This window comes from Anopheles coluzzii, chromosome 2 (assembly GCF_943734685.1).
Source record: "Anopheles coluzzii chromosome 2, AcolN3, whole genome shotgun sequence".
NCBI classification, from domain to species: domain Eukaryota; kingdom Metazoa; phylum Arthropoda; class Insecta; order Diptera; family Culicidae; genus Anopheles; species Anopheles coluzzii.
Window position 1 is genome coordinate 56,404,903 of NC_064670.1, and position 26,890 is coordinate 56,431,792.

Genomic DNA, 26,890 nt, shown 5'->3' on the forward strand with positions numbered 1-26,890 from the left:
TACCCATAGGTATAAACAAATCACACTGCACCAAGCACATGTCAGTTGTCCATTTTTTCTTAAATACAGGCGACCCCCGACATACGACCGTATTTGATTAGGCCAAGATGCACATTTTTCGAAGGTTGATTTTTATCGCACTCTTATCACATGAAGCGTAAACTTTTTCGTAAATTTGGAATTTGATCCAAAGAGGAATATACAGGATGAACTCACGGGTTGAACTTTGATTCTCTGCCAACTATTGAATATTTGCTTTTTAGTGGGCACGGTTCTCCATACAAAAAAAAAATCAAACTTTCTCAACAAGCCATGAGATTCTTGTGATTTTTTCAAAAACCGGTTTTCCATACAATCGCATCCCAAGTGCCACAAATCCACTAAACGACTACTAAACGGGTTCTGAACGGCACAAGGTCACAACCTAAACAGAATATAAAAAGACTTCGTTTAGCAGACGGCAAACGACTCATGCATTTTAAAATACGATTGTTTAAATACTAAACTCCAATGGAGACCACCAGCACTGCAGCAAGTGAGATTAGAATACCGGGTTAGATAGTATAGGGACGATTTTTCGTTAAATCATCATTTTTCCCCAAATCAGCTATGGAGTTCGAGCTGGCTATTTGGGAGGTATTCCTCCGATACATGTTTTAAATTTCACAGTTCTTTGAGCAAAATGTACTAATTTGACACATCGAATGTCAATTGTAAAATAATTTTTCTTTAAAAACCATTAAAAACCATTTCAAAAGGAATAAAATTGAAATCTTCAGTTGAAATCGGATTAAATTACTAATTTAGTGGCTTGAACCTTCCACTTCAGGCAAAATTATACGAAAATTAGCTATTATTTGACCGTAAAGCTCGAACTTACGCGATATTCGACTTTCGCTATTATTCGAGATACGCGATTGCCTCCGGTCCGCATTAATAGCGTATATCGGGGAATACCTGTATATAATTGCGAATGATAGCTAGCGCCCGGAAAAATCGGCAAAAATCACCTAGTAAATACATACACCTTGCTGCAACACAGCGGTCGCTCATATAGGGTAATTTTTTCGGATTTTTCTTTAACCACCTTGGTCTGTGGCGAACAATTGTCTTTTCTGACATTTGTGTTTCGTTTCTTCTTCTCCTTCTTGTTTCGAAACTTGACAAATGTGATGTGTCTGGATTTCTTTTTTCCGTAGCCAAACTGCAAATTGCTTACACCTCGGCTCCAAGTTTACCGTTTTGATCGTACGAATTCTTGCAGTGTTTTATAGTGCCTTCGTTAGATAAAGGCTCGATTAGTATCTTTCGTTCAATTGATTTAGCTTTCCTTAGTTCCTTTCAGAAGTTTAATACGCCTATTTCGTAGATAAGGCATACGTCTCGCCAGCGCCTCATTACTCATTGCTATAATTATTCCCGAAGTGAAATCGCATTTCTGTATGATTTTGTAAAGAAACACGTTAGGAACAGCGAATACGTACATTATCGTACTCAACCGGTCACAAGTGTATGTAAAGTTCATCAAATAATTCACCGATCTGCGAACTGCTGAATGAGTCATAGTGCATTTTTATCACGGTAGAAAGTGACTCACAGGAATAACTGAGTTTTCCGCTTACACCAAGCAACATGTTCAGTTGGTTGAAAAGAGAAACGAAAACGGAGGAGGTGGTGGAAAATGTTTTAGGAGAGCTGAAAAAAATTTATCGCAGTAAATTGTTACCGCTGGAGGAGCATTACAACTTCCATGACTTTCACTCGCCGAAGCTGGAGGATTCGGATTTCGATGCGAAACCGATGATCCTGCTGGTTGGTCAGTATTCGACTGGTAAAACCACCTTCATCCGGTATCTATTGGAACGTGATTTTCCGGGCATTAGGATTGGACCGGAACCAACAACTGACCGTTTCATAGCTGTCATGTACGATGACAAGGAGGGCATGATACCGGGAAATGCGCTTGTTGTCGATCCGAAGAAACAGTTCCGGCCGCTAGAAAAGTATGGCAACGCTTTCCTCAACCGTTTCCAGTGTTCCCACGTACCGTCCCCCGTACTACGAGCCATTTCAATCGTGGACACGCCCGGTATTCTGTCTGGTGAAAAGCAGCGCGTGGACCGAGGTTACGATTTCACTGGAGTGTTGGAATGGTTTGCGGAACGCGTAGATCGTATTATCCTGCTCTTCGATGCCCACAAGCTGGACATTTCGGATGAATTTAGGCGATCAATCGAAGCACTGCGAGGACATGACGATAAGATACGGATCGTGCTAAACAAGGCGGACATGATCGATCATCAACAGCTGATGCGCGTGTACGGCGCTCTAATGTGGTCTCTCGGCAAGGTACTGCAAACGCCCGAGGTGGCAAGAGTCTACATTGGCTCCTTCTGGGACCAGCCACTGCGGTACGACGTCAACCGGCGACTGTTCGAGGATGAGGAGCAAGATCTTTTCCGCGATTTGCAATCGCTGCCGCGAAATGCGGCGTTGCGTAAACTGAACGATCTTATCAAACGTGCTCGACTAGCAAAGGTCCACGCCTACCTCATTTCAGAGCTTCGGAAAGAAATGCCTCAAATTTTCGGCAAGGATAGTAAGAAAAAGGAGCTGATAAAAAATCTCGGCACTATCTACGATCGCGTCTGCCGGGAGCATCAGGTTTCGATTGGAGATTTGCCTGATATCAAGAAAATGCAAGAAGTACTCGCCAATCAGGACTTTACCAAGTTCCATTCGCTAAAAATGCCACTTATCGAGGTCGTGGACCGTATGCTTGCCGTGGACATTGCCCGTCTTATGAGCATGATTCCGCAGGAAGAGATGCAGTTGGTTTCGGAACCGCTTGTTAAAGGTTGGTACTTTCAATCGCTTATACATAAGTTTCAGAAACGCAGCGTAGTTACGCAATCCACTTGACGTTATGGATGGGCGTTGTACGCGAACCCACGGTATGACGAAGTTCGTTCCGTTTTATCTAATCTTTAGCTGGTCTGTTTGAGGCAACACAGATTTGGTTTGTTGCTTGCAACACATGGTTGCCAGGACACGAACAATTTTGATAGTAGACAACATATTAACCCTTTGTCGAGCTGCGAGGCCAATGTGTCGTTCTACACTGATAAAGTTGCACAGTGTAGCAAGCACTCGTTAAAACTTAACCTACTTTATGCGTGAATGTTTACATTATTACTCAACTAGCTGGCCATTTCGCCATTTTGCCATATCGAGTCAGTAAATGTAGAACCGGTCCAAGCCATAGCTGTTACAATTTATTCATTTCAAATAATCTACAACGGTGTCGTCCGCTTTTTCATTTGTGCCCGAAGTCCATATCAGCTAAAGAGTAGGTAAATGGTAGACATATCTGTAGAGTATCAGTTCTATGTTTCATAGCATTTGCTTCATTCCATTTTCCATGGACTGCACTTGAGGGACAAATCCACTTGAAGACATTATATGACTTAACTTGTTTATGAGTAGTAGATCTATTTCCAGTAGCCATCATTCTTCTTACATGTCATTGTATTTCGTGTTAAAATTTTCTAGCAAAGGGTTGGTTATGCACTACCGACAGTACATCACCATTAGACTGACTTGTTTGGCTTTACCGATAACCAGATAAACGAGCATTGATGCATTGTTTGATTCTACTTCTGATACATTATTCTGTTCTTATTTTATTATTGTCGCTGCTTTTTTACTTCATGGGTATTACACACTTTAAATGTTTGTCGATCGCATTGCTCTTTTATGACATTATTGTGGCAGCAACTGTGTTAACTTCCTTCTTCTAGTTACCCCTCGGTGATGCTACGATCGGTCTATCGTAGACGATTAGAGCGATGATGTTAATTTCATACTAGCATATATGCCGCTGGCAAGATCGTTGGGCCACAATTAGCATTGTACGGCAGCTGTGCGACATCGTGCATGGTTGGACTTATTTATTGGTTAGTATTTTCCACGATGACCGTACCACCACCACTTGTTATGTTTTGCTCCATTTGCGATTCCGTTTAACTCCGGAATGCAGTGGATACATAAGTCAAAAGAGAGCAATACTTAGATCATCCGCCTCCATTCCGCTATACTGCTAGCTCTCTGGCTCGTTCATGGTTAACTGCACTGGTGATTTATCATTGATGCATGGAAGTAGGACCTGGCACTTCTTGATCATTGCTAAAGGCTGACAAGAGAGCAAAGAAGAATTTCGCGAGCCCATGGACAACACTCGAAAGTGGCGCACATTCGTTAGCAGTTTATCATAAATTGCTCGGTGAGCGCAAGGTCCATCTGTGCATACCGCCTTCAACAATTGAACATATATTGTCTCAACATTTCATATGTAGTTGATGTTTTTATATCTAGTAGAACATGACTGATGCAGTGTTGGAGTGTTTGTTTATTATCTTTATCTTTAATTCATTATCTTTTTTTATTATCTGGATTATCTAAAACATTGTTTGTTGCTATTAGTATTTAATGCTTTTTAGTGTTTTACATATTGAATCAATAAGTACAGAACACTGATTTTTCTGATATATAAGGTTTTTTAAAAAAAGTCTGATAACAAAAGTCTGGAAAATGATAGAAATTACTATTTGTATTTCTTTATATACTAATAAAATACTAGTAACACTCAGTCGCATATTATCCAGTGCATGATGTCTTGTTTTATTGATATTCATAAGGCCGATAAGACATATCAGCAACTAGCATTCAATAGTTGCGTGCATCGTGAAAAGTATTCATTGTATTAATGTGAAGCGAGAGCAGTTGTGTTCTTTTTATCATTTTATCTATTTTGTTAACATTATTTATTTTTATTGATAATAATTGCTCCAAGAACTCTAGATTGAGCTCTGCTCATGCCCTTCGCATTTATTTACTAGTGCACTGTTGCTAGAATGCACATCTGTGCACGCTGTGATCTACAACTTTGCTTTTTTTGTATAATGCATTTCTACTACCCTTGACGGGCATGCGAGTTGACGACTCTATAATGGGACTGGACCAAATCGTAACCATTAGGAGTTTCAAAAAGAAACAAAAACTAGCAAGCAAGCGACTATTAGACATTTTACATATGGACAAGTTTATTCTTCTTGCATCTTTATAATATACGGTAATTTTAGCACCTATTTAAGCATTAAATTATCGCCTACTGCAGGTCCAGATAGGAATTGTTCCATTGCTAACCTTTCTTATGCCAAAACGTCCGTGGTAGTCATTGGGTTTTCCCTTCGATATGTTATATTTACTGCCCTTCATACTTGCTTTTTGAATGTCCGCGGAGTAAGAGTTTTATTCCTGATACTCGTCTCGTGATAAACTTGTCTCGTAGTACAGCCGTGAACTCGTACGACTTAACAACATGTCCGACGTAGGTTCTAGCTCCGAATTGACTGAGTCGCCTTACTGTACTGTACTGCCTGTAGCAATCCGGCTATGGGTAATCAATAGGCGATTTCCAAGCCAATCCCACTAGTGGTACATCCAGGCCTTGACCGACAACGGTGTTGTACCAAAGAAAAAGAAGACGAAGACGAAGAAACTCGCAACATTCTGGCTTTGAAATGTGTTAACAAAGTTGATATTTCAAAAAGTGTGTACAAAATGACTTATCCGAATACCAGCGGTGCAAAACACTCCATGCAAAGTTGCCTCTCCCGCTGTGACACTTGGTAGAATTAATATCGACGGTTTGCTTAATAAAATCGTGGATAGTATTATCGGAGTTTTAGTGTTATTTTTAGTATAGTGGCTAGCTATGACAAAAATGATATATCAAATGTATTATTCTTCTGAACATTTTCTGCATTAGCGTTTATTTCTACTATGCAATAGGTAAACCCCAAAATGTGTCATTTTTCATTCTCATCAGCATGCGTGTCACACAAAACATGTACAGTCGGTCCCTAAGGAACGAGGTTCTTTATTTATGATACAAAGTATTCTATTTCTACAATACCTAAAGTAAAATTTATTGATTTCTCCCATGACCCATTAAAATAATATGAATTTCTGTCTTTACTCTGTCTTAGCTCTGTCTTAATTCTTACCTTAATTAGATTAATTTAGTAACTAAAAGCACCATATTCAATAAAAGCATCTCACACTGTAAACATATTTGAGTCGCTGATAAACGCGATATTTGAGTTGATGTTGATTCGAGATGATTAATGGAGAAAGTAAACATGAGGTGAAGCATCATGTAGTGGAAGCTAGAGTACCTTGAAGAGTATTGCAGAATCAATTGATTGGGCTTACAAACAAGTATACCCGTAACCGGTATATACGTCATATAGTATCGATAACAATGTGGAAGTGAATCATGCACTTTGGTTTTAAAATCGTTGTTAGTCACGCTTAGTTTTCTTTGAAATGTTGCACATCATACGCACCTTCGTTAATGATGCTTACTCTGGTGTTATTCGAATCGAATAGATCGAATAATTGTAAAATTGTTGAAGCGTTTATGCAAAATTCTTTATTTTAATCATTCGAAAGGAAGATGCTCAGAAGGATTTTTTGCCCCGTATGTTTGGTAGGACAATAGATGAGCCAATATAACGGAGCATCAAGGCTCCGGTAGGTTGGCCATGTAATACGTATGGAAACGGACGACCAAGTCTTTAAAATACGTTTAGGCCGTGTACAAGAACGGTCAGACCGTGATAGACCCAACTTGAAAAGGCAAGATGGCATGGAGGCCATTAAGGATTGGCTAAAGAAGGCGCGAGACGGTGAGCGGTTTCGGACACTCCTGAGACAGGGCAAAACCGCAAAGCAATTGTAGCGCTGGATAAGTTATTTAAGTTAACTATTCACTGTTTAAAACTTTAAACTCTACTAGGTTACAGGAATTACTTGCCTTCACAAGAAACAATTTTCATCACCTTTTGATTTATTTTTTTCTTTCTTTTCATTTGAACTAATCCTACTTAATGAACGTTTGAATTTCGTTGTGCTCATCATATTATAGATGTTCGTTTATTTATTCACGGATGTTTTGTATACTCATGTTGATTCTTATTTTTTCTATGTGGCGTAACGATCTACACGGTCTAGCCGGCCCATACAGGTATTTGAGTCTTATTAAACAGATGTGTCAAACTCATTTGCCACTTGTTCATCTAAAAATTAGGCTTGGGCAATTCGGTTCATTTCCATGAACGTGAACGTACTAGTTCTTTCATTCAGATGAACTGAACGTGAATCGCGATTCATTCGTTCATTTCAGTTGGAGAAATTATGGTAAATTGTTTTATTGTTTTGCAAATTGTAAATTGTTTTGCATCTTGAAAATTATTAGGCCGACCAGGAAGATCCTTATTACGATTGGTAGGACGTTCTTTTCATGAACGTACTGGTATTACGGTTAACATTCATATTTGTATGGCGGGAATGAACGACCTAGCGTACTAGGACGTTCTTTATTTCGACGGATAGGTTGTTCTTTTCGTGAATGTCCTGGTCATACGGTTCACGTTCATATTTGTATGGGGAAAATGAACGACCTGGCGTACTAGGACGTTCTTCATTTCGACGGGTAGGACGTTCATTACATGGTCCTGGTATTACGGTTCACGTTAATATTTGTATGGCGGGAATGAACGACCTAGCGTACTAGGACGTTCTTTTTTCCATCGGATAGGTCGTTCTTTTCGTGAACGTCCTGGTCATACGGTTCACGTTCATATTTGTATGGAGGAAATTAACGTTCTGGCGTACTATAACGTTCGTTATTTTGGCGGCGTTATTTAGAACGTTATTTTGGTGATCAACTCAGTGCATTATGATTTATAAAGAATCGATGAACGTTGATTAGATGAACGTAGATCGTTCGTTATTTAAGATGAATTGAGTGAATCGTACAGTTCTGGTACTTGACGCACAACTCTACTAAAAATCCATTAGGGGCCGAAATATCTTCGTCGCATATCGATGATTAAGGCGTTCAATTTCAAATATAGATTGGATTAATCATAACTTCGTATAGCGCTTCGAGTCGCACACAAGGGAGTGCATGCGGCTCGAGGGACACCAGTTTTACATACCTGTTTTTAAGTATCATGCAGCCAAATAGTCATTCCTTGCTACGGGGGATGTTCCATGCGATGCTTGTACACACGGCGGCCATGTTGTTTAGTCGTGCGAGTTCATAACTAATTTTGATTATTTATCATTAAGTACAGTATCCCGTTAGTTAATGTTCTCAACCTTAAGTTAAAGTTGCCAAATAGCTTTTTTTTTGTCAAATTTTGTTACATCCATTCCAACATAAACAATAGTGCAGTCGAATTACAGTTTATGTGTATCCTATTACTGTAACAAAAGGGATTTACACAACAATCTGGGAAATCACAGAAAACCAAACAAAAACATTCACTAGGTACGGGCAGCGTGGTATAATGCCAATCGAGTGGATTTTGCTTTTACTGTCTATCCCAAATCGTCAGCATTCAACGACATCATAGGGATCATGCGTGGCGCTTTAATGGTGCTTGTGTCAAGTGTCTCAGTTGCTGTGATAAAGGGCAAGAAGCTAGAAGAATGGATATAAAAAATAACGATGGATTTTGGTGCACGCGTACACGATTCAGGGTGCCATTGAAGAGGGCTGCTTTTGGAGCGAAAAAAAAAAACTTGAAATAGCTTTATCAAATTGTTGGTGCAGGTTGTGGTAGTTTATTAACCGTGAGTATGATCGCTACTTGGACAGCAGATGCAAATTGTGTTTTACATAAACAGCTGAATGATTTTGTTCACTTATTATTACTTAATATCTGCATGCAATGTATGCGGAATTAACTAAATTTAGCATTTGTTAATATGTTATAAACCTTAACAAGAATATGTAAGTGTAAATAATGTACAAGTATGTATAAGTGTAATTATAACAATCCTCAAGATCCCCATCCTGGCGGATTGAAATTTTGCGTTAGAGTCAACAAAATATGGCTAGTGCTCCGTGAATAAACGAATAAATAAATAAATAAATGTATATCCGTCCCTGTTAGATTCACAGTACGTGTGTCAGATGTTGTATGGTGGTATATATTCTCGTCAGCTTAGTTCCCACTAACGTTTTCCCATCCTGAAATGTAGCACTGGCTGGCACGTACGTTATTCTCTTCCTCGATAGCAAATTTCTTTTTAAATCTACACTTTAACTTTAATATTTTTGGTTTTACTTCACTGCGGCCGCCGTTAACCTTACTAGGAAATCTTTATATTTTATTTTGTTTTCTTTTGTGTCTGTATGTTTCTGTTTGCCCTATTCAAGGGTCCCTACAAACCAATGTCAACCGTCGTTATGATATCTTATCGTGTTTGTTGTCACGAAAGCGGGAAGTAAACCCCGGGAGACGGGGTTTTGTCAAAATGGTAGGTTATTGGATGGATATGCTGACGGGGATGCCTTTTTTGTTCATTCCGTTTATCGTACCTTTTACAATTGTCGAAACTTTTTTGTACTGCTCGGATGCGAACCGTAAGGCGTTTGATTTGTATGCTGCAGAGTGACAGAAAATAATGGCTAAGTTCGTACCCGGGCCTAACGCCGAGTCCTGCCGGTCGGGACATATCAAGCGACCCGTAAATTTAGCCGTTACACATTTCTAATGGGAAAGGAATCGGTCTGTGCATGAACAAATAAAACAGTAAAGCGAATGCTTGATTAGGAAAAAGGAACCCACCAGTAAATATAATAATCGAACTTTACTTCTACTGCTGCTATTATTGGCTAGGGATCGTCATGGCATGTTTCACCGAGAGGTTTTGTAATGCCCCAGGGATTTTGATAATGTTAAGTTCCTGAAAGCATGGTGTAAATCCCACTTGGCGATTATGAATAAGCGCGTGGTGTTTAATTTGTTGCAAAACTAAACTTCAACAAAAGTTAGAATAATACTAAGTAATACACAACAATGAATAAAAAGAAAGCATAGAAATGATTCGATGGATTCGTTGTTCAAAATTTTCTACGGTGATTTATTTTGGCGCCTGTATTTGGGGGTTTTTTAGTTGACTATTGGATAGTCGGGTCCATCCTGGGCTAGAACCTATGACGGGCATATTTCTAAGTCGTGCATGATAAATACTGTACCAAGGTACCGGCAATTTATCGGACCATGTGTTTGGGAATTTGTTTACATTGCAAGAATTGCAAGAATATACCTATGACAGTATTCATTATTTTTTAACCTGATCCAATTTAATTACGTTAATATCTGACAATGCATAAAAACATAAAGACTTTATTGTAGTTTTGAAAATTGGCATGGTGATATTTAACTTTTATACATTATGCACGGGGCGGTCCCGTGGTACAGTCGTCAACTAGAATGACTCAATAACATGCCCGTCATGGGTTCAAGCCTAGAATTGACTATCCGGCTACGTGGTAATGAATTAAGTCTCGAAAGCCTGTATAGGCCGGCATGTCCGCGTAGGGCGTTACGACGGTATAGAAGAAGAAGAACATTAAGCACATTTCTAAGCGACCCGTAGTTGCGAGGTGTGACAATTTATGGAACTCACAAATTAAAAAGCCATGTACAACTTTATAAATTAAATTAAAAAAAATACGTTGCAAATTAGTTGCAATGACTGGTATAATGAAAGGAAGGTATATTGAGCATATTGTTTAGTTTTGTTCGACAGGAAGTTATTTTTCTAAAAGCAGCATATTTGAAGTGCACACAAAAAATGCATAAGAAAGAATATTTTTTGTCCCAAAACCTGTAACAGCAGGGCATGATATCCTCAACACATGTACTGCTACGTTCGAGGTCGGATGCCGCATGTTCGTGCATAATATGTCTCTTCCCGCTCGTAGTGTAAAACTGTCATCCATGGTATGATTCCCTTATTTGGGTGCATACTCCTATAAAGTAAATTGCTTCCAGCGCATATTTTGCTCTCGTTGGTCTTGGTCTGTTTTGTTTTTTTTTTCTTTCTTTTAGCTGGATTGTTGTTGCCTGTGCTTTCTTTACTCTGGCAACAGGCGAAGGCGAGATATCACGGAGAGTGTTTGTCTTAAATTACATAAACACTCCACATTAGCGCAATGGCCCCCGGATCCGGAAATGTCTGCCGGATGCTGCTGTGGGTAGTGGCACAGGGAAATGAGGAGGGATTGTCATCGCGACTATGGCCAGAATTAATGGTAATGAGGAGGATAGGGGATATTTAAATGGGACTGCCATCAGCCAGTTACCAGTGATACGTTTTGCATCATCTTCTCTGCGATTGTCTTGGAAAATGGAGGACAGGTTTTGCGGTATTAATTATTCAGCACAGTGTGCCAGTGCCGGTGTATGTGTACATTACCTTTTCTCATAATATATCATTACTTTACCCGGCCTCGTTACACCCATCATTTCGTTCGTACCTTCACTTATTCAGGCTCCATTTTTCGCACTGGGGTGGCAACTTTTCCAGCCGCGAATCCCACCGGAGAAGGAAGTTCATCTCGGTGCTGCGTAGGTGCGGCCAAGGCCAACAAAGAGTAGAAAGCCAAATTTCGGGAAACCTCAAAAGCTGACAAAAGCTGTAGTACACTACGGCCGTCATCGGCAGGGGGGTAATTTTTCAATTTTCCCCATCAACGAGTCTGCTAGGCTGACCCCCACACCAGCAGCACACCAACGGTCGCCACAAAAGCTGCCCGGTAGGTGGATATGCTGTTTGCATGCTGATGAAGTTTGACCGTCCAATGAATCTTCCAGCATTGTCCGCGATGGTCCGAATTCGGGCGTGTCTAGCTAAAGCAAACAGTTCTCTGCTGAGTAGAGGCCGTACTAAGAAAACATTTTTGTCGTACCGAGCAGTCAGTACCGTGCGAATATTGTTTTAGCCGTTAGCTTCTGTATCTGCTACCAGTCGGTGTTCATTTCACAGCGGTACATTGCGGGCATGCTGTTGACTGCATGCTCACCGTCCGCACCTTTTATAGTTATTTTATTTTGCTTTTATTGTAAAAAAAATCTAACCTCATTCATTCCTCCAGGAAGCTTTTGCCTTTGCTCCGTGTGTTCCTAGAGATTGTATTTGCCAGTGCGCCCACACACGATGACCTGACTCAGTTGGGGTTAAAGGATGCAAGCTCGTGTTGTTTACTGCAGGACAAACTGTACGTGTCCATTGCTCAGTTGTCTTGTGATGTGTGAATGTGTTTTTGAAGTTCTTCTGGTAGCATGGTGGCGTCTGTCTGTCTGTCCATCTGTCTGTCCTTCTTCAGTAATAGTGGGGACATAGTAGAGTCGTTAGTTTCGCACTGTGATGATTTGTTTGTCGTGTTTTCTGCCTGCTTTTGTTGCTCAGCGGGAATCTTGATGTTGAAGTATTCACCGAAGTGGGCTTGTATGAATTTTCTGTTATCAGATTTTTGATTACAGTCTATGTCTGTTCATTGTCATTCTTCTATCATCAATTATTATTTTAGATTAAAATAGAAAACTGCACTTTTTTGCTTTTGATAATGGTTTTCCAAATTTGGTTAAATATCAATTTAACTTGATAATTATAATTTAGCTTTTGTATTTAGAAAACCATTTTTATCTGAATCCTTATATACCAGGTATCGTGTGCTTCGGGTCTACTATGTACCTGCATTTGGTGATTATCGATATGAAAGGAGTAGAAAATGAATGTAAAAGTTTAATATTCAAGTTTTTGGACACCCGCATGATGCCATGGAATTACGAAACATCGTAATACGTGACCGTTCAACCAAGCTGGTGTCAAATGTGATTGGAAACGCTTTGCTCAAAAGTTTTACAAACAAATTGGGTTCATTTAATTGGCTTTCTAACTTAACTGTAACTAAGTATAGAACCTTGGCCATTTTTTAAATTGTACTATAAAAACAGTAGATGAAGGTTTAAGTTTTCATTGAATTTTTTGTTGTGTTGAATAAACTTATGTCTGTTGATTTGATTGTTGATTGAATTGGATTTTGCTGCATTCTGTGTGTTGTTACATAACATGTTACATTAAACTTTTTTCTGTTTTCATTAGTCGATTCATTAATCTATTATTCTGTGCTCCGGGAAATGATGATATTCATTGTCACTTGCTAACAAAAATTAAAGAATGTGTCAGAAACGTTCCTTCTTCTGTAGAATTGGTTGAAATAGATTCGTGATTTCTAATCAATCCAAAATGACCAATGCAATTTGAAATCAACTTTAATTCGAAAATGGAGAAGAACCATATAGAAAAGGAGTCTTGCAGTTGATACCATCGTTTGTGGAACGCTTGGTTTTATTTTAAAAGCGGATAGAACAGGTTTTACACGATTAATTGAACATACATAGTACAATGAAATAAAAAAAGAGAATGAACATCAGTGTATGTTCTTATGTTCCAAAAGTACCTGAAACCGACAAGAGCAATTTCGTTCGTTTTTTTTGTCATTCTCTTGAGAACATTCTATTGCAATAAAAATCAAACCGTTCGACGCCTAGACAGGAACGATGCGTAGCTCTAAAGGTCTTGGGAGAAACACAACGGCGTGACTGTTCTGTTACTGGTGGAACGCTGCACGCACGTGATTGATTGGTAATTTTCGCAAAGGCTTCTTTTCCATGCGTATCTCGTGCGCGTACGCAAAGAAGAATCTTATAGAAGAGTGCCAATGGTAATGGATGGAGTGAGATCTTTGTCCCTCGTTAGGTAATGGGTGTCTTATTCATTGCACGCCACACGTTTAAGCAAACCTTCATGGCTGTGGTGTTACGTTTTGGGGCATTTTCCTCTCTACTCGTCGAACCGTGCCGAGCTATTTTGCATGAATCAAGTAGAAACCACTAATACGACATTAACAGCAGAGATATCACGCGTGTGATGTAGGAAAACGTTTCGCTTCTTTCGATTATTTTATAGAAGGCCTGCCTTGTAAAAATTGTGCCCTGTTGTCGGTGGTTTTCCATTAGAACATATCACCAACAGAAGGAATCTGCGAAATTGACAACATTTCTTAGGCTTGTAGATCTTTGAAATGGTGAATGCGCGAGTTAAGTGAAATTATGTAAAATTGACACAAAATTATCAACACTAAATAGTAGTTACGAATTTTATATAGGATGATCCTACTTACCCTGCTAATATATGTAGAGCGCCACAATGTCGTGCAGGTTTTCGATGATATGATAAATCACACATCGCGTTGATTGAAGTTGCTCATTTAATCAATTCAGCCTATCTATTTTTGTTTATAAACATAGACAAAATAAGTTATAATGAGTTTAGTAGGCGTCATCCATTAATTACGTAACGTTGATAGAGGGTAGGGAAGGTAACAGTATCGTTTTTGTTTGTAATTTATAAGAGGTGCATATAATATATTAAGCATCACATATTATGTTAAATAGAACAGCCAAATGTATGATGATGCAATATCTAAAGCAATAGAAAAAAACATCTCTGAAAAAGGTTAACATATTTATGGAGGAACCAGGAAGATAGATAGATTGATTACTTTTCTGATGATTGTGATGTAAGAACATTGCAAACGACGCTGAGGATCCGATTATCAGATTTTTTTTGAATTTCTTTTCTATATGGAGCCACTTTTAATAATGTAAAAGTAAAAATCTCGTTTCAATTATGAAAATGTGACTTTTGCACAATAAAGTTAAAATAGGGATGACTCACAAAAAAATACGATTTGTACAATAAGTATATATTATTGTACAAAATCGAATTTTATGGGGGGAAGCACAATCATTTACAAAATGTTTGAGTGGTGTTTTCTTTCAACGTTACAGTTTGTTACAATAGCGGGAGAGGAGGTCTTAAATTAGTTATTTAAGCGTTATGCAATTGATGGACCCTTTAGCTTTATTTTTTTGAGTTTGGCATTAATCTAGCTTGAAAACAAGATGCATAATTTGACTGTTCCGGATGAAGTTGAGAATTTTTGCGCGTGACTAGTAGCTGTGTTATCAAAATTGAGCTACTTTTTGAATCGTCGCACGCACGACATTGTCTCTCTGAATTTATTTGCACCAGCCTAAGACTAGCAAATGCCGGAGAAAGTCGCTGTTTGATTTATTTATACTTAATCGTATTTCAAATGTGATTTTTATGCTTACACTCTCATAAATTTACTACAAGATAATCAACACTTTATGTATGTCATTGTTATGCAACAGTCGATGGAAAGTATCATGGAAGAAAAAATATGTTTTAATATCTTATCGGTTTACTGTACCATAGAAAACATAACAAGAAAGAGGATACTATTTCCATTCACAATCGTTTCAAATGCTATGATTACGGTCCTCGGCGTTTATTTATTAATATTTCCTTTATTATCAACATTACCTTTGATAGACACAATTTCATCCTTATCGCTAATTTACTTCAATTATGAGGCCGTAAACTTATGTTGATATTTGGTTCGAAATTAGCTATTTGGTCGTCAACAGTATTAACACGGAATGTTAATTATTTGGAAATGAGAAGATAATCAAATGGGTAGTTGTAAAATTTTGAAATTACGATCTTTCATAAACTTTTAACAAGGCTAAATGCTAAACTTTATATAATACTTACTCAGTTTTTATCTGAACCTTAGTATTTTCTTTGGCGTTCTTGATTAAGCGTGCTGATAGGTTCAGTCGTACGTATAATTGTAGATTTTTTCGAAATTATAACGGAAAATCTAGCAAATTTCGGTTTGCATTAAATAGTTTGTGCTTTTGAATAATAAAATCTTTAAATAACTTAATTAATTAGCCAAATTTATGTATGTATAACGAAAAGTTCATATGCATTTCAAATGTTGAATTCCAATCTCCTCCTTTTTGTGTTTATTATTAGTGTAGTGTTACTTACCTACTTACTTACTTAAAAATGGTTATTACGTATTAGTTTAATCTGTATGACAAATATAATACTATAAAGATCTTTAAGTCAAAGATTTTAAAATAATTTCTTTAATATCCGAATATGCTGATTTTTTCCTTCTCGAATTAGACGAGTTTAAAACTGATTGTCCCAACAACACAAAACAGTGTTACGTACAAAAAAATGTTCAAACATTTGTCAAAATGTGCATTTTAAAATTTGATGCGATGCATGGCTCTCTGTTCGGTGTGTTCTGCACATGTTCCCGTTGTTTTGAGGTCATATGGTATTCCAGTACGCCAAAATTATGTCATATACATTTTCCGTTTATCTAATTTGTTATTACAAACCTTCTGTTATGTGACAAACCTTCTGTTAAGTGACAAACCTTAGTATCTTTAGAGCACGGGCACACTGAAGGATATGGCAAGTGAAATCGAACTGGCTTGCTGATAGATGTTCATATTTTAGGAACTAATAAGAACATCTATACATGCATCTCTTCTGTGTCATACTGCTTAGTCAATGTTAAGGAATGTAGAAGAAAGGGAATTTCAAATTCAGAAGATTGAAAAAGAATCGATGTACGTAACAGAAGAATCGTTCTTTTTTCTGTTATCATCATTTCCATTTCTCTTCATTAGCGATAGTGTTACTTAAAATCCATCTTTTAAATACGTTGGCTTCTAGGACAAAGCAACGGGACGGCAATGGAAACCAACTTTTTGGACCATCTTCTACTGAAAGGTTCGAATGATTTTTTTCTCTCCACTAATGTAATATTCACTGAACTCCATTCTACTCGCTTAAATGTTCTGTAATATATTGTGCCAGTTTTACGGTTTCATTCATGTGCGTTTGCTTAAAAAATAAAAATATCTGCACATGTATATCGACATAAAAATGTTTACTTTTAATTTTATCTTTATCAAAATATTTGTGTTATTATTATTGTTTTACTGTTGTTGTTACGAACCGAGCTTCTCCGGCAGGCCACGCGAAGGTTTGGCCCTCAGCAAGAGTTGCAGGGTTGTAACGGAGGAGAAACAAACAGCAGCAGAGTGGACAGAGTATTTGATACTTTGCCTACTAACCAGTCCTTCCCGCTAGTTGCTTCTGATCCAAGGTTGGGAAGCCTATGCAGACGGAAGGGGGTGTTTGGCTCGGAAATCCAGGGTCTCTATCCTATTTCGGATGTTTAGAATTAAACCTCTTTACTCCAAGAGCTTCTGCGTTTGAATCCTGCTTTATTCAAAATATGGCCTACTTTTATACTAAAATTTTCCTCCCAAGTTTACCCGAACATCCGTTCGGACGGGATAATTCGTGTTTCCAGAAACATCTTATTTTGACTTGGAAGGATAAACAATGGTTACTACGATTAGATTGGTAAAAAAAGAAATTTAGAATCGCGTGCGTAACATTCTCCCCACCATAATTCATCCCAATGGATTATGCTATATTGGCCGCGATTCATACATCATCTTCGTTTTTCAACTGTTGTACAAGTTTCGGAGCCCAATTGCATGGAGCTATCATACGTTTCTTTGGCGGGACTTTCTGCAAATTTTCTTCGGATAGCACTTTTCTTTTTGTTGGTGAATGCGGAGGCTTCTTCACAAACAGCAAATGCTCTTTCTGCTTCACGTCTATGACTGCAACTTTCACTGCTGGTCGTTTTATTACACCTTGGACTGTTTTGACCGACACTGATCTAACTTGTCCATCTGGTGCTGTTGCAGTCTCTACTATTCTTCCTTTAAGCCATTGTCCAGGTGGAGCGTTATCATTCGTGATGATCACTATATCATTAACCTTGATGGGTTCTACCTTGCACGTCCACTTATTTCGTTTGATCAAAGTAGGCAGGTATTCCTTTTTCCATCGATCCCAGAATGTTTTGGCATTGTGCTGTGCCAATCTAAATTGTTGCCGATCCACTTGCGATGTTTCAGTAGGTGCTGGTAAGGAATCTACACCTCTACCAATTAAGAAATGGAATGGTGTAAGAACCTCTTCTTCTTCTGACGTTAGCGGCAAATGTGTTAAAGGTCGCGAATTTAAAATGGATTCGATCTGAATTAAAGTCGCTCTTAAAGTTTCTGGTGTTGGGTGCCGCGTCTTCCATTCAGTAACCATATGTCGCAATGCTTTCTTTATGTTTTGAATCAGACGTTCCCAGGAACCTCCGAAGTGCGGTGCTGCAGGCGGGTTGAACTTCCATTCTATTTTATATTTTAGTGCAGCCTCACGTCCCATTCTTAGATCGATATCTTCGACAATTTTCTTTAATTCTTTTTCTGCGCCAACAAAATTTGTACCGTTGTCACTGTACAGATGTGTTATCTTTCCGCGGCGATGAAGGAAGTTATTCAAACACACCATGAAACTATCGGTGTCCAGTTTCTCTGCTAATTCCAGGTGTACAGCTCTTGTGCTCATACAGGTAAATATCGCTCCCCACCGTTTCTCAGTAGAGCGCTTAACGGTCACATCTAGAGGACCAAAGTAATCTACTCCTGTATGTAGAAATGGAGGATTGTATGGATGCGTTCTATATGTTGGAAGCGGTGCCATGAGAGGTGCTTTAGGAGCAGCGGTGTTCAAAATACATCTTTGGCAGCAACTTTTCACATTTTTTAAGACTGTTCGTAGATTGATAATCCAGTAATTTTGTCTTAAAACTCCTATTACAACATTATCTGCCTGGTGCATATATTTCTCGTGGTAGTCTCGAACGAGAAGTTTCACAACACGTGACCTTTGGGGTAAGATAATTGGCAAACGCGCGCTGTATGGCAAGCATGATGCATTTTCTAGACGGCCTCTTGATCTTAATATTCCTTTTTCATCTAGAAACGGTACTAGTGTTCGAATGCTGCTTTTGTTCGAAATCTCCTTTCCTTTTTCGAGAGCTTCCATCTCTTCAGGAAAACCTTCCCACTGAGCTTTTCGCAGTAATGAGAGTTTAGCCGTTTCCATGTCCCTGTACGATATGGTTCGAGAAAAATTGCTCCGGTTCTTCAAGAAATCGACGTATTTTTTCATAACTGTTTGGTGCTTCAGCAATTTGTCCCACGATGAAAAATAGTATTCTGGAGCAATTGTTTCTTTGTGCACGGTAACGAGGTGCTGTTCCACAGCTACTTCATGTACTCCAGGCCAGTCACGTTCATGCTCTTGTAAAAACTGTGGGCCATTGTACCATGTCCACGAATTGCTGGTGATTTTCGTGGCAATATCGGCTGGATTATCCTTTGTGGATACCCATCTCCACTGGTTGGCACTGGTTGTGTCCAATATTTCACTTACACGATGCGATACGAAAACTTCATACTTTCTATGTTCGCTGTTAATCCACGCAAGAACAGTTTTCGAATCACTCCAGAATATTGTACGACTAATCTTTAATCGAAGCTCTTTAATTACACTAGCAGTCAATCTGGCTCCTAAAACTGCTGCTTGTAGCTCGAGTTTTGGTATTGACAAAGCCTTCGTTGGAGCCACTCTAGACTTTGCTGCAACTAGTCGTACGACAAAGCAACCATTGAAATTGCTTCTTGCATATACGGCTGCAGCAAATGCTTCCTGTGAAGCGTCTACAAATGTGTGGATTTCAACTGGATTCATAATTGAAGCAACAATTGGTCTTGGGATGGCTAAATCTTTAACGCTGGTGATCATTTTAAGCCATTCGATCCATTTTCCATGCAAACTATCAGGAATCTGCGTATCCCAATCATTTGTTGCGGCGTTGATAGATTGCATTAGAATACGTCCCTGGATGGTTATGTGACTAATGAGGCCAAGTGGATCATATGCACTCATTACGAAGCTCAAAGCTTCTCTTTTGGTTGGCTTCTTTTCCAGATTTATCCGTCCAACATCTACCTTGTACCCGAAGCAATCTAATTGTGTGTTCCACTGGACACCCAGGATCTTCTCGACACACGAATCTTTTTCCTTTATATCGACGATAGCCTTCACCTGATGTCGTTCTTGAGGAATAGCTTCCATCAACTCTCGCTTATTCGAGATGAAGTTTCTTATATGGAATCCACCATTTTCGTGAACCTGAATCACCTCAGTCACCGTTTTAATCGCCTTTTCCATGGAAAAGAAACTATCGAGGTAATCATCCACGTAATGCTGGTTTCGAATTGGTTCAAGTGCTAACGGGTACATTTCACTATTCGCTTCCGCATTGCGATTTTTCACTACCTGCGCACATGCCGGTGAGCAAGTTGCTCCGAATGTCATAACCTGCATGACGTAAGTATCTGGTGTTCTGGTACTATCGCCGTCACGCCATAAAATTCGCTGCGCATCTTGATCTTCCTTCCGAATTTTCACTTGGTGAAACATCTCCTTGATGTCACCACACACACAGATGGGTCCTTCACGGAATCGAAGAAGCACTCCAAATAAAGATGCCATCTCGTCTGGACCAGTTAATAATAGTGAATTTAGTGAAACGCCGTTGACTTTTGCTGCTGCGTCAAATACTAACCTCGGCTTTGGTATCGGCTTATTTTTGTTTACTACCACAAAGTGAGGAATGTAAAATATTTTTTGTGAATGCCGTTTAAATTCTTCTTTCGTAAGCTTGCGTATGTATCCTTTCTGCTGGTACTCTTCAAATGTTTTGCACAGCCAATTTTTCAAACCAGGGTCCTTTGCTAGCTGTCTCTCTTGCGTTGCTAGGCGACGGAGCGCGTTGCTATAGCTGTTCGGCAATATGACGTCATCATCTCTCCATAGCAAGCCTACTTCGTATCTACCATCCGTTTTCTTCAGTGTTTTCTCGATGATGGTCTCCGCTCTCTCTAATGCTTGAGATTTTACTGTTTTCACCGGTTTAACGCCAAACTCTTCGGTGGAAAAATATCGTCGCATCATTTCAGTCATCAAATCCTCGCTCTTGTGAATCATTAAGTGATTTGTTTCTGATAGACATATTTTGTCGATGCCAAAAATCAACCATCCAAGTTTGGTTTTAATCGCCATTGGTTCTTCCGGTCGTCCCATCTTTCGACCAAGCGGCATTAAAAGATGACTGTGGTTTAATCCAATCAGCACAGTTGGACGAGCTTTCTGGTAGTCGGATAGCTTGATGCCTTTAAGATGCGGATAACGTGCTGCTAATATGCTGCCAGATAGCGTTTGACTTGGCAGTTGTAGATTTTTCACAGTCCGTATACCATTAAGTAAATGTTCTTTTTTCTCGTTCACTCCTTTGATCATGCAGCTCACTCTTCTGCTACAGTTTTCCTGCACCGATAGGTTTTGTGTCCATGTTAGGGTTAATGGATCGGTTACACCGTTTAAGTGCAATTTATTTGCCGTATTCTCTTCGATGAGTGTTAAAGATGACCCGGCATCTAAAAATGCGTACGTTTCTAATGTGTGATTATTGTTTCGCAACACCACTGGAACAATCTGGTAGTAGACATTTTGAATTGTTTGATGGTAATTCATCCGAACTGTGTCTCCAGTGTGCAGTAACTGATGATGGGTTTCTCTGCATCCTTGAATACCGCATTCTCTAGCCGCATTGCAATTGTTCTGGCTATGATTATTCGATGTCAAACATGCTTGACACTGCTGGCTGTTTACCACTATTTCTAGCCTTTCATGTACCGGAATATTCTTAAAACGTTCACATCGATATAGTGCGTGAGAACCCTGACAACATGGACATGGCTGGAAAAATCGTTGAACGTTCCGCACACGTGTATTGAATGGTCTTGTTTGTGTGTTCGTCGGGCGAGAATTATGAGGTTGTGGTGGACGATTCATCGGACGATTGTTGTTTATTTCCGCTGGACGTTGTTGATTTGGCGAAAATTGAGGACGATGAAAGTTTAAAGGTTGTCGAAATCTTTCATTCCTTTTCGGCAATTTTCTGATATTTTCTGCTATCGGATAAAGCCATTCACTAAAATGTTCAAGTGTTGGTATTTTGTTCTTTTTCTCAAGGCTAGACTTAAATTCGATCCATTTCAATTGTTTATCGGTCGAAAATTTAAAAATTAATTCATCCACTAAACGATGGTCTTGAAGGTATCCCTCTTTTTTAATGGCTTTGAGGTTGATGATCATGTCTTCCAAAGCATCTGACAGATCCGGTATCTTCATCTGGTTCTCGACTCTAACCTTCAATACTTCTCCAAGTAAATCTTGATACACTTGTTCTGGTCTCCCGAACTGTTCTTCTAATTTCTTCATAATGATTGGAACGTTGTCTGGTTCGAGAAACAATCGACGAACACATCTTTCTGCTTCTCCTTTCAAAGCATGTTGTAAACGATTTAAGTTTTCTACATTGCTGAAACTTCCTTCCTCAGTGGTTTCTTCAAAGGCACGTTTGAACTTCGGCCAATCTTTTGAAGTACCATTAAAATTTGGCAAACTATTGAGGGTCATGCGCTTGATATGAGTTGATGAGGTCAAACCACTCATTTTCAACGCTTCAATTAGTGCCTTTAGGGTTGTATCCTGATTTGTTGATTGCGAAATTTCCATATACTCCGCCCTATCGTTTCTGCATTTCACGCAAACAAATTCTTCATCTTCATCGGGCAATCGTATCACCTTTACGCATGAAGCGTGAAACCAACGGTCGCATTCATCGCAGCGTACCATATCATCAATGTCATCTGGCTTGGTGCACAAGCGACAAGCACCTTGCTCATTTTCAACAAAATATAATCTTCTGCTCGCCATTGTTGAAAGTTAGTATATCTGTGCAGCAAAGAATACACAGATCCCTTTCGACAAGCAGAAAAAATTATGTCTCCGACACAACAGACTTCTAGATCGAATGCTTCGTAGAGAAAATTCTCACAGGAACCGATAGCTTCGAAAAAGAAATTTTCTGTTAAATCTTCTTCCGTCTTTCAAGAACCGATAGTTTCGAAATCGTAATTTTCCGCGAAATCTTCTTCCTCTCTGGAGCCACCAAATGTTACGAACCGAGCTTCTCCGGCAGGCCACGCGAAGGTTTGGCCCTCAGCAAGAGTTGCAGGGTTGTAACGGAGGAGAAACAAACAGCAGCAGAGTGGACAGAGTATTTGATACTTTGCCTACTAACCAGTCCTTCCCGCTAGTTGCTTCTGATCCAAGGTTGGGAAGCCTATGCAGACGGAAGGGGGTGTTTGGCTCGGAAATCCAGGGGCTCTGTCCTATTTCGGATGTTTAGAATTAAACCTCTTTACTCCAAGAGCTTCTGCGTTTGAATCCTGCTTTATTCAAAATATGGCCTACTTTTATACTAAAATTTTCCTCCCAAGTTTACCCGAACATCCGTTCGGACGGGATAATTCGTGTTTCCAGAAACATCTTATTTTGACTTGGAAGGATAAACAATGGTTACTACGATTAGATTGGTAAAAAAAGAAATTTAGAATCGCGTGCGTAACAGTTGTTTTTATTCAGCTTATTATATAATTTTTATATTGTTTACTATACGTACAGTAGTACTACGAAAAACAGGGGGTTTCTATTACACTAAATTGGAATCGTAAATCTTCTGCCATTTGTGGGACTTACATGCAGTTTTGCCTAAAGTAAAGTGCTTTCATTTGCTGTGTCCATTTTATTGTTCACTTATAATGGTGCTTGTGCTATGTGGATTGGTGGTTGGGATTATGTAAAAGAACAAAACACATCTTATCATTAAAATCGGTACAATCGAATCATTTGTTAGGCTGGTCTTGTCCTTCTGGTGGTTTAAAGCTTGTTTGTCATCGTTTATGGGAACAGTTTGTCCAATAGTGTGGTATATTGTCATGTTTCAGTGTTAAAATGTGCTCGAAATGTTCAAGGGTATGGTGGTGTGGTGCCTGGGAGATGCGTTGCTTCGTCTAGGCAATAAGTGAGAATATAAAAAAACGAGTGACAATTGTTAGAGGTAGCATTCAACAATATAGAAATATGTTAAATTTGAAAATGCTGAAAGTTGAACAACATCTCCGTTTTCCATTTCCGCGTTTGTTAGTGCTAGATGTGTTTGATTTTCGGATCTTCTAAATGTATATGTGTTTTCTCTCTCTCTCTACCTTTTCTCTCTCTCTCTCTCTCTCTCTCTCTACCTTTTCTCTCGTCATTGCCCGACAATCTGTGTCGTGATATAACTTTCTTCGAACACGGCATGACGTTTAGGAGGCGCTTTCGACGGTGTGGAAGATGTCGTTTCACCATTCGGATACCGGAAGGGCGAAGGAATCGATGCCGGGTATGGTGAGGTCGATTGGATATGCAATCGTGATCGTGCCCGAACGGATCCTATCTTTGAGTCGCTTGGACCGGTTGATGGAAAAATTTCCGGTGCCGGTAAGTATCATTATCATCTTCAGCCAGGTTAAATATCTTTGTCAGCTTAGTTCGTCTCCAATCTCAATCAGAACCTGTGCGAAATTGTTTTTCCTTGTGCGTGTTAGTCTGTGAATCGATTAATCAGACGATGGATGGATCGAGAATAGCATTTACTAATGATTTCTGATTTCTGCCTTTCTTTTCTTCTGGTACGCGAACATTAATGTCTGTTTTTGGAACTGATTCGCCGCTGTTCTTGATGGTGCTTTACTGTGATAAACTGCCGGTACTTACCTTGCTGAACGTCCTTTACCCCATCCGCCATCTGCAGCGGCCAAGTCGGAGCTGATCAAATCGAAGCTACCAAACAACGTCCTGAGTAAGATTTGGAAGCTCTCGGATTACGATCAGGATGGCTTCCTGGACATCGAAGAGTTTGCTTTGGCAATGCATTTAATCAACGTCAAAATGGACGGCAATGAGCTGCCCACTGCTTTGCCACTTCATCTGGTCCCACCGTCCAAGCGGCGGGTGGACTAGAATTAGGTATTGTTAGCTTCCGGACCAAGAATACCAGCAGGCCGTATAGTGATTCGCGTTATTGTTTGTGTGTGTGTGTGTATGTGACGGCTAAACTACTAGCTTGATTGTTAATCTTTCTCCCTATTTACTTTCTTGTCCACTGCCCTCAGTGGAAGGACGCCTCAAATATTGCTTATCCGTTAGACCGACCCGTCAACTCTGACATTCACCCGAGAGTTTGTTCACGCATGTACACTTTGTGTATCATCTTTTGGTTATTGCTTGACCTTTCTTTTCCCCAAATGTGTGTTGGTACGTTTTGGTCTTGTTTTTGGCGACCAATCAATCCTCAAAGTTTCTCTTCCCTGGGGTTCGTTCAACCGGTTACTCTTCACGTTTTCAGGAAGCGGAAACGTTGATGGAGCAACTGAAAGCAACAGAGGAAGCAGGCGTTTTTCTTTGTGTTTTGCTTGTAATGTTTGTGTGTTGTCCACACAATGACGGCCAATTTCAGTCATGGTGCAAACTGGGTTTATATAAAAAAATGCTAATTTTTACTATTATCTTCGAACAAAACAAAAACAACATAATGCTGCCAAGAAAATTACAAGCGTTTTGTTTCGATGCGTAGTGAGCAAATAGCAAATTTAACAAAAAAAAAATCGCCAAAAACCAAAAAAAAAAAACACACGCTTACAACAAAACATCGTTTCTTGCACTGTGAGGCCTTATCCTTTTAGGCGATAATTTATTATTTATACACTTAGTTAGTGAAGCAAACTGTAACGAAATTTAGCCAAACAAATACATTTTTACATTAACACACATACATACATGTTGTATGTAGCGAACAAAACAAAAAAACTTGCCGCGCAAATTAGAACGAAGTGAAACGATTATAAAACCCGATAGAGAGAACGAATACAATCAATACTTTCATTTATTAGGTGCTTTTGTTTATATTGTCATTTATTACGCGATGATTGTACTATTGTTTTGGCAGTATAGTTTGTCGAGGTGTGCAATAATAGTAAAGAAAACATTATGTTGTTTGTAGTGGAAAATTGGAAGGAATGAAATTAAATTAAAAGTGGTTTGTTGATTTTTTTTAATTTGCGCTGCAGAAGATACGGCAAGCTGCATGTATGTTATTGATTATGAAAGTTAAAAACATTTAATCACATCTACCACGAACGTAGTGTAGAGAACAACAGAAGGTGGTGTGACGTGGTTATGTAGGATTGAAGATATCATACAGAATACGTACAATATGTTGAATCCTTAGGCGCGAACTGGTCAGAAAAAAATGTTCAGAAACAGAGTGGTTGGTGTTTTGGTGTTTTTACTATGTATTTATATTTCCAGCGTTTGGTGTTCATTTGTCAAACAAAACAATAACTAGTTGAATTCGTGACAGTGTTGTTTGTTTAATCCGTAACGACGATGATTCCGTATGAATCAACAGTCTCGTGATCGTCGTGCTTATCTCAGACGAGTAAAAAGGGTTAAGTTGCTCTTGTATCGTTCGCTGCTCACTTTCTGTTGCAATATTGCCCTGGCCATAGAGTAAGTGGCTTCTGTTGTAACAAAAAGTGAAGTCGTTTTGTTGACATCTCAAGCCTCGCTGTGAAGCCTTTGAATGTTCGCTTCAAATTTGATTGCAGGTTCGTGCAGCAGCAGAAGTACTCCATCAAGTGCTATCGCTTCTTTTCTTTACCCCGAATTGCATAATTTATGCGTGATAGTGTTGAATGCCGGAATGGCGAAGGAGGAATAGTAATGCGAACTACCAACGATAGCTGTCGGTCTGTTGATAGACAGAAAATTCGTACTCTCTCGAACGATTTCAAGCACAGCTGAGCCGGAACCACTTGCTCTCATTGTAACCTAAAATTACTTTGGCATTGGTCGTCTCGCTTAGGGTTTGTTTAGAGCTGGTTAACAGAAATGGGTATGCAACGTCCGCATTTAGTTTAAAAATAGGAGCGACAAGATTTGAATAATTTATTATTTCAATTGTATTGATTGTTTCTAACTACTGGTGGCATCTAGTGGAAGCTAAAAAGTTCATTACAGAAATGTGGGAGTGATTTTATTGACCGGATTGATCGACTTATTATGTCTGCTAAATTTTCATTTCAAACTGCAAATATGCCTAAAATAAAAAGCCCCCTTTTGAACTACA

General features: G+C 39.1%; 1 protein-coding gene across 2 annotated transcripts; it reads left to right on the top strand.

The window, feature by feature from the left end:
• The first annotated feature begins 1,149 nt into the window (after positions 1–1,149).
• On the top strand, positions 1,150–26,890 carry LOC120947489 (EH domain-containing protein 3). Of its 2 annotated transcripts, XM_040362852.2 has the most exons (4): positions 1,150–2,857; positions 16,558–16,614; positions 24,031–24,201; positions 24,515–26,890. In XM_040362852.2, the coding sequence occupies exons 1-4, from the start codon at positions 1,633–1,635 to the stop codon at positions 24,721–24,723; spliced, it is 1,662 nt and encodes a 553-aa protein (XP_040218786.1). In that variant the 5' UTR covers positions 1,150–1,632; the 3' UTR covers positions 24,724–26,890. The 2 variants fall into 2 exon arrangements, with proteins under 2 accessions (XP_040218786.1, XP_040218787.1); XM_040362853.2 differs by lacking the exon at positions 16,558–16,614 and having other exon boundaries at positions 1,152–2,857.